Source organism: Tamandua tetradactyla, unplaced genomic scaffold, assembly GCF_023851605.1.
Source record: "Tamandua tetradactyla isolate mTamTet1 unplaced genomic scaffold, mTamTet1.pri scaffold_202_ctg1, whole genome shotgun sequence".
In the NCBI taxonomy this organism is placed as follows: Eukaryota; Metazoa; Chordata; class Mammalia; order Pilosa; family Myrmecophagidae; genus Tamandua; species Tamandua tetradactyla.
In genome coordinates, this window is record NW_027518312.1 from 34,129 (window position 1) to 47,902 (window position 13,774).

At 41.8% G+C, this 13,774-nt stretch overlaps 1 protein-coding gene across 27 annotated transcripts in view; it reads left to right on the top strand.

Moving 5' to 3' along the window:
• LOC143673216 (mitogen-activated protein kinase kinase kinase 9-like) overlaps positions 1–13,399 on the top strand; it is a 34,500-nt gene extending 21,101 nt beyond the window's left edge. For 12 of the 27 annotated variants that reach the window (XM_077147531.1, XM_077147534.1, XM_077147533.1 and 9 more), the window contains 3 exons: positions 502–565; positions 3,707–3,950; positions 5,546–12,132. In XM_077147531.1, coding sequence (XP_077003646.1) covers positions 502–565; positions 3,707–3,950; positions 5,546–5,688 — 451 coding nt within the window. In that variant the 3' untranslated portion in view covers positions 5,689–12,132. Of the gene's footprint in view, positions 1–155; positions 247–501; positions 566–3,706; positions 3,976–4,514; positions 4,589–5,545; positions 12,133–13,152 lie in introns of those variants that run through there. The other 15 variants (XR_013170259.1, XR_013170261.1, XR_013170260.1 and 12 more) reach the window with 10 other exon arrangements.
• Positions 13,400–13,774: the final 375 nt, after the last annotated feature.

The window sequence follows — 13,774 nt, forward strand, 5'->3', positions numbered from 1 at the left end:
GCCTAGAGAGAAGGCCAACAGAGACCATTCTGTGTGCCTTCCCACGTAAGAAAGAACCTCAGTGGAAAGTTAGCTGCCTTTCATCTGAAGAACTAACAAAATAAATCCCCTTTTGTTAAAAGCCAATCCATTTATGTTGTGTTGCATTCTTGCAGCTAGCAAACTAGAACAGGTGGCATGAGGCCAACACTGACAGTCGTGTAGAAACCTCAGCATGGAGAACTCTTCTGGATACCAGTTTCTGGGGTATGGAATGCTTTGACTGAATCCAAGAGTCTTTCTTACACAGGAGGTCTTTATTTGCAAATTTTGCTGGCTTGTATCAACATGCAAGTTATTTCCATTTTTTTTCCTCTTCCTGCTCTGATCCATGTCAAGGTATTACTTACTGAAATGTCTGTATCCTTTATACAGACCTCTTTATTTCCCATGTATTTATTCTCATTTAGTTGTATTTGAAATTTTTGAGGAAAAAAGTCTAACTAACTTTTTTCCCTTTAGGTTATCTAAATCTCACCCAGGACCTGTGGTCCATATAAGTGACAGTCCAATGGATGAGAGAAAGGTAGAATTTCTTCTAAAATTTATATTTATGATATAAAAGAATGAATCTTGGTATCCTTAAGTATGTAAACTCTTCTAGTACTGTACTTACCAAACCTGAGATTGCTTACAAAGGTTGTGTTTCTCATATACCAAATGGCTTATTCATACATTGTGAAAAAAGTAGAATCATTTAAAATTTTAAAGAACCAAAAAGTACCCTAAAATATCAGTAAAGTTAAATACACTTGAAAGTTTTTTTTAATATATTTGGCTTGTTCTAAATAGTTTACCAGATTTTTCTGATAATCCTGACTAAAAGTATTCTTTGATGGTTTTGAATTATTTTCAACACACTTGATCAGATTTTATGTTGATTATTACATGTTACCAAGTGTTTGTTCATAAATTAGCAATGTAGGTATTAAAGTGCAATATTTAATGTAGCATTTTGAACCATCTTATGTCAATTGTATATGTTTTAAATTCTCAATAAACTTAAAAAGAATAGAGTTTCCTTTCCCATAAATCTGGTTGCTAATCAAAGCCAGCCTGTGAGGTAGTTCTGTGTAATTGTAGCCTTCCTTCTGCCATAGAGTTTTCTGTGATAGCCTAAGTGAGTACTGGGCAGTGTCTGTGCTCCCAGGGCCCGGCCACCTGGACGTCTGGGCTTGGGGTTGGGGTTTGCCCAGGTCTTCCCACCTTCTGTCCGTGGAGGCCCACAGTGTCTGTCACACTGCCCTCTTGGTGGAAATTATGATGAATCTATTTACATAATGGTTTGCTTTTAGAAAATTATCTTCTATCTCTTCTTCCTATTTCTAGTTCATTCATTCATTGACTCAGCAATTATTCAACAACTATTGATACCCACCCTGTAACTTTTTTTATTTTGGCTTTACATTTTCTGTATTATCTTTTTTTTTAATTGAGGCATCTTCAGACACATGCAGTCCATACATAGTGTACCATCAATGACTCACATTATCATCACGTTGGTGATCACCATAATCATTTCTAGAACATTTGCATCCCTCCAGAAAAAGAAAGAAAAAGAAAAAAGAAAAAACGCATACATTCCATACCCCTTATACTTCCCTCTCATTGACCACAAGTAGGTCAATCTACCCAATTTTTTACCTTTTATTCCCCCCACCCCCCATTATTTATTTATTTTAACCTTATTTTTTCACTCATCTGTCCATATCCTGGATAAAAGGAGCAATGAGACACAAGGTTTTCATAGTCAAACAGTCATATTGTAAAAGGTGTTTAGTTATATAGTCATCTTCAAGAATCAATGCTTCTGGAACATAGCTCAGTGGTTTCAGGGACTTCCCTCCAGCCACTCCAATACACCATAAACTAAAAAGGGATATCTACGTAATGCATAAGAATAATCTCCAGGATGACCTCTCTACTGTTTGAAGTCTCTCAGCCACTGAAACTTCATTTTGTCTCATTTCCCTTTTGGTCAGGAAGGGTTTGTCAATCCCATGATGCTTCTACCCTGTAACACTTTCCAAGGTGCTAATTGTCTTCCTATGTATCTCCTATCTATCACTTTCATGGCTGTTTTGACTTTCTCTTGGGGATGGGGGGCAAGTTGGATGAAAAGTTCATAAAAGTGTTTTATTCATATATTGACTCTGTTTTTTCTTTTTCTGTCCTCTGCCTGCCTGCTCAGCTTTCCCCATACCTGTTCTCTCTCTCTCTCTCACACACACACACACATATACACACTCACTCATATATATATTTTTTATTTACTTCCGAGTTTCTTTTTTGCTATACTTTATTTTAGTCCAGAATGACTTCTCGTAGTGGAGCATTTCACTGGGGAAAATTCAAGTTTCAGCCGTCAAAGTGTTGTTGTGGCTCCTTTATTGAAAGAAATGTCCTGCTTTTTTGGTGTGGGTCTCTGGTTAATGACATTAAGTCCTCTTAAGCCTTAGCCTCCAACTGCCACCTCATTTCAGTTCCACAAAGGTGAACTAGTGATAATAGTTTATATTCTAGGTTTTAAACTTTTATGCACATCCTTTGTTCTCTTTCCTGTTTCCTGATTCCATACCCCCCACCCTCTTCCTGAGAACCAGTGCTGTGTTCATTTATAAATTCATGCAGAAGGATAAAGGAGAAACTGGAAAGAGGTTCTGCCCACCTGTATGCTTCCACCCCCATTCTCAGAGCAAAATGGAAAGGAGCATTCTTGGCTCAGGATATGGGAATCAAAATGGGATTTTTGCCCCACTTCTACTCATCCAGCTTTCTGTCTCCTGCTCTCCTTCTGAGAAGTAAAAGAGAGTTCTCAGTCTGCATTTTTTAAGATTCTCTGTCTGGCTGTCTTGAGTTGCTGCAGAGGCACAGCATGGTCTGGGATGACATCTTAACATGTTCATTGAAAGTTCATTTCAGGGGTATGTGGCAGAACAGCAGGTGAGCTTCTTTTGGCAAAGACTTCAGGGAATGTTCTCTCTTCTTGCTGTGCTCTCCTGATCTTTCCAGATCAAATTATTATCCTTTTGGACCAGATGAGAGTTAAAACCACGTGCCTCAGTGGACTTATTCACCAAATAAACTAAGATTTAGATGGCATGCCTGACATACTTCTTGAACAGCCATCCTGAAAATATATTTGTTTTTATTTGAATGTTAGGTGATGCCTGGAGGGTGATTCATTTGCAGTGGCCATATTTTAAGTTAAATCACATTAATTTGGTTCTGTTTGTCTTTTTTTAATCCTATATAAAATGAAAAAAAGTTAAATAGAAATAAGACTGTGTTGTTCAAATACAGGACTATAGTTTTCAGCCACAGGCAATTTTAAACAAGGCTCAAGGGGTAGCTGGGAGATCTCAGCTTCCCCTCTAGGGGTTGGCCTGTGGCTTTAGCTACTCTGGCTGCATCCTCAGTATGCCTATGTTATGCCTTACTTTCCCCACCTTCCATGGTGGTTAGGGGCTCATTGATCAGTTAACTACCAGCCTCCTCTCCCCATTGGAGACTTGGAGCATGGGGCACCTAGTACAAGTTCTGCAGGGCCTGGCCAGTCCCTCAGGTTGCCATGAGCACTTGCCCTCTGGGGCTCTCTGGCCTTACCCCCTGAGTGCTGTGCACTCAGTGTCCCGATTCTCTCTCATGGTTCCCACCTGTCCTGCAGGAGCTCTGCACCTGGGAGGAGGAGCTGATGTGGGCTGCGCTCCAGCAGAAAAACCTGGAAGAGCTGCTGTGGCGCAGGGAGCAGGAGCTGGCTGAGCAGGAGATCGACATCCTGGGGTGGGAGCTTAACATCATCCTCCACCAGCTGTGCCAGGAGAAGCCCCAACTGAAAAAACACGTGGGCAAGTTCAGGAAGAAGAGCTGGCTGAAGATTAAGGATGGCAACCGCATCAGCCTTCCCTCTGGTCAGTGGCCAGGAGCCTGCTGGAAGTTGAGAACAGAGAGCCTGGTTGTGGGGTGGGGCAAGGGCTTGGTATGGGCAAGGATCCCTACCTACTCTGTCCCAATAGTGGGGACTGAGCTTTTGGAAACACAAGAACTAGGGTTTCAAAATGGACCTTTATTGAAATCAGCCATTCTGTTCAGTAGAAAGACGCTGGCCTGCTGAAAGTCTCACCCACTTTAGGGGCATTAGTGACTGTGACTGAACACATAGAGTAAACTGATAGGTGAGTGTGGTCCAGGCTGCTAGAAGCATGGCTGCTCACATAGGCACCTTTCCTTTTAGACAGACTTGGAGAAGGAAGCATGTGATTGGGGTGGGGTGGGAGAGCAGTTTGTAGATTTCAAGGTGTATATGTGTGAGACAGGAGAAATCTTGCCTTTGCAGAATAGCTCATGTCAAGGTTTATTTAAATGACTGGTTCTCTGAATGCACTTGAGTTTATGTTTAACTCACAGGACTTTGATTTACACATAAGCTTTAGAAACACATTGGCTAAAAAAATATACATTTTTGACTTGTACAGACTTGGAAAAATGCAAAGAAATATGAAGCTATGAATTAGAATCTTTGTGGTGTATAATGCACCCATTGAAGAAGGTGAGTGTTCAAGTGTATGTTTGTATAGATAAAAATGTTCACTTGTGTTCTGATACATAAGGCCCAAGGAAGCAAGCTTATTAGAAGTATAAGGAACTAAGGAAAATAGCATGATAGGAATAGCAGTGGTTGGCTTTCAATGGTAGCTTAAGTATAGACAAGGGAATTAATTCACTGAAATTCAGTGAATGCATTCATGGGATGTGTTTACTGATCTCCTTGTTGCGTATCTATTTCTTTTCGCAAAACCTTGAGTCTTTGAGCACCTCTTGAGCATCTAACATGTGTTGAGCATATTGCCAGGTGCTGGGAATACAACTTAGTGGAGAGACCCAGGTGCAGACAACAGCTGTTGTTATTCCTCTTTGACAGATGAGGAAAGTGAAACTCAGAAATTCAGAGCTAAATGCAAACTCTGGTTTACTGTCCTTAAGTTCTACATTCTTTCTGCTGTACCATAACTGCCTTTGGATGATATTAGAGTTTGGACCACCTCCCTCATTTCCTTAGGTTTTCTCACCAAAGACTAGTTCTTAATACCCACCTCTTCCCCCTCCCCCCTTAGTAAAAAGCATCAGTCCCCCTCCTTTGTTCCCTGAGAAAAGGGGGCAAGTACTAATAGATCATATGAAATAGAGAATTTTAAGTTAAATTTCCTAAAATAATCTACAAGGTCTCATTGTCTAAAAAGCTATTCTAGATATATAATCATATATTACCTGTAAGTGTGTATTATATAGACAGCTTTCTGAAGACTGTCTAATGAAAGGTCACTCAGAAAATGAATTTTCCTCCTTTCCGTATCTCCGCCTTCCATGTCCCTTTGGGAAAAAGAGAGGATTCTGAAAGAGAACATTTTCCAGGTGAACAATGAGCTTTTCAGGCCTGTCAGTTTTCTTAATTGAATTTCATTATGGGAAAATTCAAATGCACATGCTCTCTCTGTGTTTCCTCAAGCAGATTTCCAGCAGAAGTTTACGGTGCAGGCATCTCCATCCATGAACAAAAGGAAAAGTCTGATCAGCAGCCACTCCAGTCCTCCTGCAAACCCCACCATCATTCCTCACCTTCGTGCTATCCAGTGTCAGACAATTTGCTAAATTAGTTGGGGTCAGAACACACCAGATGTCTGCTCTGTCCAGTCACCAACAGGTCCAGGCTTGCTCCATCCATAACTCTGCCACCTGTCCTCGACGGCACGTATGTACATGTACATACATATGCATACCCGTAGCCTTTCCCTTTGTCTCTCTCCATTAACTTTACTATGGTCTCCTCTACCTTTTATTCTTTTTTGTTTTTTTAACTTTTTTTATTAATTAAAAAAATTAACAAAAAACATTAAGATAACATTCCATTCTACATATACAATCAGTAATTCTTAATATCATCACATAGTTGCATATTCATCATTTCTTAGAACATTTGATCGATTTAGGAAAAGAAATAAAAAGACAACAGAAAAAGAAATAAAACGATACAGAGAAAAAAAGATTATACATACCATACCCCTTACCCCTCGCTTTCATTTACCACTAGCATTTCAAACTAAATTTATTTTAACATTTGTTCCCCCTATTATTTATTTTTATTCCATATGTTCTACACTTCTGTTGCTATAGTAGCTAAAAGGAGCATCAGACACAAGGTTTTCACATTCACACAGTCTCATTGTGAAAGCTATATCATTGTTCAGTCATCAAGAAACATGGCTACTGGAACACAGCTCTGCATTTTCAGGCAGTTCCTTCCAGCTTCTCCACTTCATCTTGAACAACAAGGTGATATCTACTTAATACAAAAGAATAACCTCCAGGATAACCTCTCAACTCTGTTTGGAATCTCTTAGCCATTGACACTTAGTCTCATTTCACTCTTCCCCCTTTGGTCGAGAAGGTTCTCTCAATCCCTTGATGTTAATTCTCAGCTCATTCTAGGGTTTTTCTCAGTCCCTTGATGCTGAGTCTCAGCTCATTCCAGGATCTCTGTCCCACGTTGCCAGGAAGGTCCACACCCCTGGGAGTCATGTCCCATGCAGAGAAGGGGAGGGTGGTGAGACTGCTCATCATGTTGGATGGGGAGAGAGGCCACATCTGAGCAACAAAAGAGGCTCTCTTGGGGGTCACTCTTAGGCCTAAAGTTTAAGTAGACTTGACCTATCCTTTGTGGGGTTAAGTTTCATGTGAAGAAACCCCAAGACTGGGGGCTCAGCCTATAGCTTTGGTTGTCCACACTGCTTGTGAGAATATCAAGAATTCAACTTGGGGAAGTTGAATTTCTCCCCACTCTCACCATTCCCCGAAGGGAGCTTGCAAATACTTTTCCAGTCACAGATCAAATCACTCTGGGATTCATCGTGGCATCACTCTGGACAAACCAACAAAGTCTCATGTCCTACCTGAGATTCCAAGTACTTATGACATTCAGTCAAACTATCTACATGAGTTATATTAGGAAATGCTGTAGTCAGAGTATAAATTTTGTAACAAACATTTTTTGCTTTAGTCTCACACATAAGGTGACATTTTAAAGTATTAATTATCATCTATTTTCAGCACCCTGCAATAATGACATTCCTTTGTTCTTCCTCATGCAAAAACATTTTTAAAATTTGAACATTGTACATTTCACTATTATTATACACTCTAGGCATTCCTAGATTATACCATCTCGATCTTTACCATCTATCTTTCTTTCTGATTTCATTTATGTCCCCAGCCCTCCTCCCTCTATCATTCTCACATGCAGCTTCACTCAGTGTTTTAACATAATTACATTACAGTTAGGTAGTATTGTGCTGTCCATTTCTGAGTTTTTATATTCAGTCCTGTTGCACAATCTGTATCCCTTCAGCTCCAATTACCCAATATCTCACCCTATTTATGTCTTCTGATGGTCTCTGTTATGAAGGAAATATTCCAAGTTTATTCAGTAATGTCAGTTCATATCAGTGAGACCATACAGTATTTGTCCTTTTGTTTCTGGCTAATCACACTCAGCATATTGTCCTTAAGGTCCATTCATGTTGTTACATACTTCATAACTTTATTCTGTCTTACAGCTGCATAATATTCCATCTTATGTAAATGTCACAGTTTGTTTAGCCAACTGTCTGTTGATGGAAATTTTGGCTGTTTCCATCTCTTGGTAATTGTTAATAATGCTGCTATAAACATTGGTGTGTAAATGTCCATTTGTGTCCTTGGCCTCGTGTCCTTAGAGTAGAGACAGCATATAGATGGGTCCTGTTTTTTAATCTATTCTGCCAGACTATGCCTTTGATTGGAGAGTTTAATCCATTAACATTTAGTGTTATTACTGCATGGGTAGTACTTTCTTCTACTATTTTGCCTTCTGGGTTTTATATGTCATATCTAATTTTCCTTCTTTTTACCTTTAATCATAGTCTTCCTTTCTACACTCTTCTCCACACCTCTCACTTCTGTCTTTGTATCTGTCTCTAGTGTTCCCTTTAGTATTTCTTGCAGAGCTGGTCTCTTGGTCACAAATTCTCTCAGTGATTTTTTGTCTGAAAATGTTTTAATTTCTCCCTCATTTTTGAAGGACAATTTTGCTGGATATAGAATTCTTGATTGGCAGTTTTTCTCTTTTAATAATTTAAATATATTATCCCACTGTCTTCTTGCCTCCATGGTTTCTGCTGAGAGATCTGCATATAGTCTTATTGGGCTTCCCTTGTATGTGATGGATTGCTTTTCTCTTGCTGCTTTCAAGATCCTCTCTTTCTCTTTGACCTCTGACATTCTGATTATTAAATGTCTTGGAGTATGTCTATTTGGATCTGTTCTCTTTGGGGTACGCTGCAGTTCTTGGATCTGCAATTTTAAGTCTTTCATAAGAGTTGGGAAATTTTCAGTGATAACTTCCTCCATTAGTTTTTCTCCTCCTTTTCCCTTCTCTTCTCCTTCTGGGACACCCACAACACGTATATTTGTGTGCTTCATATTGTCTTTCAATTTCCTGAGTCCCTGCTCATATTTTTCCATTTTTCTCCCTACAGTTTCTGTATCTTGTCGGATTTCAGATGTTCCATCCTCCAGTTCAAAAATCCTATGTTCTGTCTCTCAAAATCTACCATTGTAGGTTTCCATTGTTTTTTTCATCTCTTCTACTGTGTCTTTCATTCCCATAAGTTCTGTGATTTGTTTTTTCAGACTTTCAGTTTTTCATTTTGTTCTTTCCTTGCCTTCTTTATATCCTCCCTCAATTCATTGATTTAGTTTTGATGAGGTTTTCCATGTCTGTTCGTACATTCTGAATTAATTGTTTCAGCTCCTGTATGTCATTTGAATTGTTGGTTTGTTTCTCTGACAGGGCCATATCTTCAATTTTCCTAGTGTGATTTGTTATTTTTTGCTGGCATCTAGGCATTTAATAACCTTAATTAGTTTATTCTGGAGATTGTTTTCCCTTCTTTTATGTAGGGTTTTCTTGCTAGATGAATTTTTTGTCTATCTGTTCTTTGACATTCCGTTCAGCTTTATCTGGATCTTTAGCTTAAGTTTTGTTTAACAGAGGAGAATTTTTCAGTTCTTGTTTCTTGCCCTGCTTGTGTGGTGCCTTCCCTGCCCGCCCACGCTTAGGAGGATCTACTTAGATATTATATACCCCAACCAGATTTTCCCAGACCAAACTGGCCTCCTATCAGGAGGGGAGAGTCACCTGCATCAGTTTTCCCTGAGGGTGAGACCCAGCAGGTTGAAAGACTTCCCTGTGAAGTCTCTGGACTCCGTTTTTCTTATCCTGCCCCGTATGTGGCACTTGTCTGCCTGCAGGCCCCATCAGCATAAGGTGATGCGGTACCTTTAACTTTGGCAGACCCTCCCTGCTGGGGGCGTGGTGGAGACAGAGGAGAGGTTGTAGGCTGGTTTTAATGGCTTCAAATTACCAAGCCCTAGTGTCTGAATTCCTTGATGGAAGGATTCCACCTGAGTTTGGCTTCACCCCTTCCCTGGGGAAGGCACAAGCTCCAGACAAGCCCCCAAAAGAGCTCACTTCTGCCTATGCCTGGGGCAGTTGCAGCCTGAAAAGTCCTGCCACTATATCCAGAGGCAGTCAAGCCTTTGTAGGTACACAGCCACAGAAACCTCTGTTTCCTTCTTTTTTTTTTCCCCTTTTTCTGTCAGTCCTGCCCCCTTGGCACTGGGGCAGAAATGAGCAACCTCCACTTTGATCAGGTTCACCTAAGCTGGGGGCCTATTTTTAGTAGTCAGAATTTGTTAATTAGTTCCACAATTGGTGTTTGATTGTGCCCAGCCCCTTCTGCTGGTAAAGTCCTTTCCTTTCCCCTCTGGGAAGAAGCCTGTGGGAGAGGGGCGCTGGCTACCGCAGCTTTGGGAACTTACGGTTCTGGGGGGTGCTCGTAGCCAGTCCAGCTGGTCCAGACTGGGGTATGCTGTGTGTCCACTCACTATCATGGCTCCGGGAGCTGTTCTGTACTGTTTCTGGTTATTTAGTAGTTGTTCTGGAGGACAAACTAAAACGTGTACGTTTTTAAGCCGCCGTCTTGTCCCAGAACTACCTTTTATTCTTAGTCAAATATCAGCAAAGGGTTTTGGAGGTATCAGTGGTAGCTCAACTGATTTACAAAGTGATTTGCAATTTAGTGTCTTGTGTTGATACAGGTTGGTACCCTGGCCTGGGGCCCAGGCATGTCCTCTGCCATATTTGGGGCACCATTGTTTGTCTTTTGTCCGTCCTTCCCAGGGAAGGGCTTTTGCAAAGTCTGAGTCCTGAAGAAACTTGCTAAATACTTTTTATAGTCAGCTGGATCTGGACCAATTTTACTTTTATTGCAGTGTGAAAAAATAAATAAAATAAATTAAAGAAATAATTTTCCTAATTTATAGATAGAGAGATTTCACCAAAACAAAGGGAAAAAAATTAAATTAAAAAAAAAGGGACAGGCCACGATGGCTCAACAAGTAGAGTTCTTGCCTGCCATGCTAGAGACCTGGGTTCAGTTCCTGATGCCTTCCCATGCAAAAAAAAAAAACTGAAACTAAAAAACAGGATTTATGACTTTTATTGAAAGATCAAATCACTGGGTCTTTTACATGTGTCCACAGTTTGCTCTAACAGATGGGCGCTTTCATATGCTCTACATTTTGCCTCAGTCCCCTCAACTTCCTATTTGATGGTAACTGGCTCCCTTCACACAGTTTAGATAGAAGCCTGGTCCCGAGGGTTTGACTGTTGCTCTAAGGTATCCATGTCAGAAGAATGCTCCTTTTCTCTTATGTTTTATATTCCTCTAGGCCTGTTCTTTTCCTATCACCTCCTACTCTTGACTTTCTTCTCCTTAAGCTTGAGCTCCTCATTTTCTTTGTTTCCAGACCTTTCTTGTTTTGCATTTTTCATCTTCCTTAACCCCTTCTCTTCTTCTCTCCCACCTCTCTTCTCATCACCCACCCTTGTCTCCCCATCCCACCCAACAGAGTAAGTTGCTTAAGTCAGATCTGTTTGGAACTCTGATGTCTGGTTGGTCTGAGCTTCAGCTTTGCATTGGACTTAGGGGAATTTAGGAAATTTTTCTATGCACTTTGAGAAAGGTAAATGATTGGTGGCCGAGACCTTCATTATTTTCCTGGAAGGCTCTACTTGGGTACAGAGGTTTTTTTTATGAAATCTAACTTTTTTCCCTGAGGCTCCAAATGTGGGCGTTGATCTGGCAGAGTGAAGGTTAATCTGGGAAGGGCTCTGTGTGTCTTTTTCCAGATCCCACCCATCCATTGTAATTTACAGTGACACCAGGTGAAAGCAGCAAAACCTGGGGGCACAGCTCAGTCATTCCTAAGGAGGAAGGTGAGGAGAAGAGGGCCCCTGTCAATGAGTAACGGACAGGTGGGCCCAGTACACTTGGACAGAAGGAACTTGCCTCGGGAGATGAAGGGTAAGAGCCAGATGATGTGAAATTCTTTCTCACTGAAAAATGGGTGCACTATTTTAAAATACCTTTTTCTACGTTGAGTGTTTCAGTGCTTTCTGAGAAATCACCTGAGTTTTACAGCAGAATTTTCCAGTGTCTTTGTTCTCTGGAACTTCCTAGTACAGAGATCAGCAAACTTTTCTCTAATGGTCCAGATGGTGAAAAAAAATTTTGGCTTTTCAGGCCATAGGGTCTCTTTCACAACTAATCATCTCTTTTGTTGTAATGCAAAAGTAGCCATGAACCATGGACATTATGTAAATGAGTGAGCTTGTCCAGTAAAACATCATTCATAGAAACAGGTGATGGGCAGGTGTGGCCCACCAACTGTAGTTTGCCAGCCCCTGTAGGTGTCCCACTGAAAGTGGTGAGCAGCCCAGGTATTAACCAGATATAAGTATTCTGGCTGAGTATGCTACTAATACCTGGCTCTTCCTCTTAAAAGGTCTGTTCAAGAGAGGGATCAGAGGACTCGCTTGCTAGAGATTCATACTGAAGCAGGAGCCAGCAGAATAAACCCAGCCTGGTAGTGCAGTAGGATGTAACTCTAGGGCACCAGTGATTCTTTCACGTCCCCTACCATAGCCACACTGACTTGTGTCAAGGAATAAACAAAAAGAAGAAATCAAATGTCTGAAAAAACATCGCAGAACTTATGGGAATGAAACGCACAGCAGAAGAAATAAAAAAAAGACAGTGGAAACCTACAATGGTAGATTTCGAGAAGCAGAACATAGGATCACTAAACTGGAGGACAGATCCTCTGAAATCCAACAAGAACAAGAAAATATGGGGAAAAAGGATAATTTAATTCCCAGAGAATCAGAAATTGAACGACAATATGAAGCACACAAATATACATGTTTTGGGTGTCCCAGAAGGAGAGGAGAAGGGAAAAGGAGGAGAAAAACTAATGGAAGAAATTATCACTAAAAATTTCCCAACTCTTATGAAAGACTTAAAATTATACATCCAAGAAGTGCAGCATACCCAAAAGAGAATAGATGCAAATAGATGTACTCCAAGACACTTACTATTCAGAATGTTAGAGGTCAAAGAGAAAGAGAGAATCTTGAAAGTAGCAAGAGAAAAGCAATCCATCACATACAAGGGAAGCCCAATAAGACTATACATAGATTTCTCAGCAGAAACCACGGAAGCAAGAAGACCTTGTTCACTGCCCTCCCTCATGGCCCCAGGACTATGAGTGTGAAAGTGTGAGTGTGACTACTGCTGCTAGAGCTCGGGTGTCCACATGGAGCCCAATGTGCACTGTGAGGAGGTACCAAGGCTGCACCCCTGGCAGGGTCCCCCATCTCGGGGTTGTGAGGTGACCGGAGTCCCTGTGCCCGGTGCCCGAGGGAATGCCACAGATGCACCCCTGCCAGGGTCCTCCATCTGGGGGCCTGTGGGGTGACTGGGGGGCTCAGCGCCCAGCACCCAAACATACACAGGCTTGCTGGCTCCTGTCCCAGCTGTCAGCATCCTTCACTTTTCCCTTCCTCTGCCTCATGGTTGTCAGGGTGTGAAAGTGTTGGAGCCAGCACCCTTGTGCCCAGAGAACTGTGAGGTGCCTGGGTGGGTTTGCATTAAAGAGTCACCTTTTCTATTCCAGAGAGTTCCTGTCCAGTGGCATGATGACGGAGTTCAGCACAGCTTGCATCAATCTGCATGAGATTATGAGTTCCAGGAGCAGTTCACAGTAAGCCCTTGTTGGCCTGGGACCCCAGGGTGAGGCCATGGGTGGCTGAAAGTGTGTGCTTTCCCTGGTGAAGTCCATCGCTTTGGTCTGAAAGGTCTCTGTCCCTCGCAGAATGTGATGGCACTTTAGGTGAAGACCCAGCTGTATCTCTGCAGCCCTTAAATGGTGGAGTGAGCCTGCAGTGGGTGGAGCCTGCTGCGTAGAAGGAGCCTGTCATATGTGGTGGAGCCTGCTGTGTGGGTGGAGTCTGTCATATGGGGTGAAGCCTGCTGTGTAGAAGGAGCCTGTCATATGGGGTGGAGTCTACTTTGTGGGTGGAGTCTGTCATATGGGGTGGAACTTGCTGTGTGGGTGGAGTCTGTTATATGGGGTGAAGCCTGCTGTGTAGGGCAGAGCCTACCATGTGGGGTGGAAGGTAGAAAGCCCAGAGGGATAGAGTGCTGCATGCCGGTGGCTCTGGGACTTCAGAGGAGTGTGGCACCTTCTGCAAGGCTGTGTATGGCCACTTGCAATGGATAGAGTCTGGTGGAGGCCA